Here is a 1,336-nt window from a genome sequence, read left to right as displayed (position 1 = left end):
GTAGAGGATGCTGATGGTCCCCATGGGAAGGAAGAAGAAGACGATGGTGGTGATCTGGATGATGAGGTTATAGGTCAAGCGCGGCTTCACCAGGGTGCAGATCTCCGAATCGGGCACCCGCCCTCGGCCAGGTACATAGAGAGGCTGCAGCCCATGGAGGCTGGTGTTGGGGATGGAGCAGACGACCGACAAGACCCAGATGGTGACGATGACCCTCTTGGCATGATTCCTGGTCACCACGTACTTGGCCTTGAGTGGGTGTACCACGGCGATGTAGCGCTCCACGCTCAGGGCCGTGACATTGAGGATGGAGGCGAAGCAGACAGCCTCAAAGAGCAGCGTCTTGAAATAGCAGCCGCTGGCGCCCAGCAGGAAGGGGTAGTTGCTCCACATGTCGTACAGCTCCAGCGGCATCCCCAGCAGCAGCACCAGCAGGTCGGAGACAGCCAGGCTGAACAGGTAGTAGTTGGTGGGTGTCCTCATGAACCGGTGCCGGAGGATGATGATGCAGGTGAGTGTGTTGCCCACAGCCCCCACCACGAAGATCAGCAGGTAGATGACACAGACAGGGACAAAGAAGCTGGACCGTCGAGGTCCCAGGTACTTATCCCGCAGCTGCTCCTCTGTCAGGTTGGCATCCTTGGGGTCGAACAAGGTCTCCGGGTGAGTCTTGTTGCAGAGATCAGGGCTGATGGGCTCCACAGGGAAGTCTTGCTGGGACAGGGAAAACTCAGGGCAGGAGCAGTTGACGTAGGGATTCATGGCTGCGGAGAGATGGAGAGGTTTGCAGGATGCTTTCCCAACCCCTCTGCTGCTCCTGCTCCCTCTGTCCCTCTCCCCATTGGTGTCAGGGTGCCAGGATGCTGCTGCTCTGCACCCTTGCACCCATCCTGCCCCAACCACAGCCTTTCCTTTGGGAAACCACCCAAAATCTCCCCCCAACCTCCCTCCAGGGAGGGGCACTCCTTGCCCCATTTGTCATCCACAAACAACCCTGGCAGCTCCCCAGCCCACCTTGGCCCCTTTGCCCCATCGTCAGGGGGATGCCAGCAGGGCTGTCCCTTCTCCCTGCTCCTGAAGCAGAGCAGGATACAGCCCCAAAGCCAACCCCCAAAATTGATCCAACTCTACCAGCCGTGCAGAGGGGCTGACAGGGCAACAATAAAACAGCCAGAGGGAAAACGGATTTTCCAACCCAAGGACTTACGGCTTGTTGGGAAGCTCCAGATGAAGGCTGAGGTCCCACCACCCCTGCGCCGGATGGGGTCGGGCTGGGGAGGGAGCGTGGGAGGGGATGGAGACTTCACTGCCTTAAGAGGCAGGCTAATGAAATCCT

The 1,336-nt window shown here is 59.0% G+C and overlaps 1 protein-coding gene across 1 annotated transcript in view; it reads right to left on the bottom strand.

Moving 5' to 3' along the window:
• NMUR1 (neuromedin U receptor 1) overlaps positions 1-762 on the bottom strand; it is a 2,645-nt gene extending 1,883 nt beyond the window's left edge. The window contains exon 1 of the mRNA XM_009578816.1: positions 1-762. Coding sequence (XP_009577111.1) covers positions 1-762 — 762 coding nt within the window.
• Between the last annotated feature and the right edge of the window lie 574 nt (positions 763-1,336).

This window comes from Fulmarus glacialis, unplaced genomic scaffold (assembly GCF_000690835.1).
Source record: "Fulmarus glacialis isolate BGI_N327 unplaced genomic scaffold, ASM69083v1 scaffold16205, whole genome shotgun sequence".
Lineage (NCBI taxonomy): Eukaryota > Metazoa > Chordata > Aves > Procellariiformes > Procellariidae > Fulmarus > Fulmarus glacialis.
The sequence above is the reverse complement of the archived record's forward strand: the minus strand, read 5'-3'. Positions and strand labels throughout refer to the sequence as shown.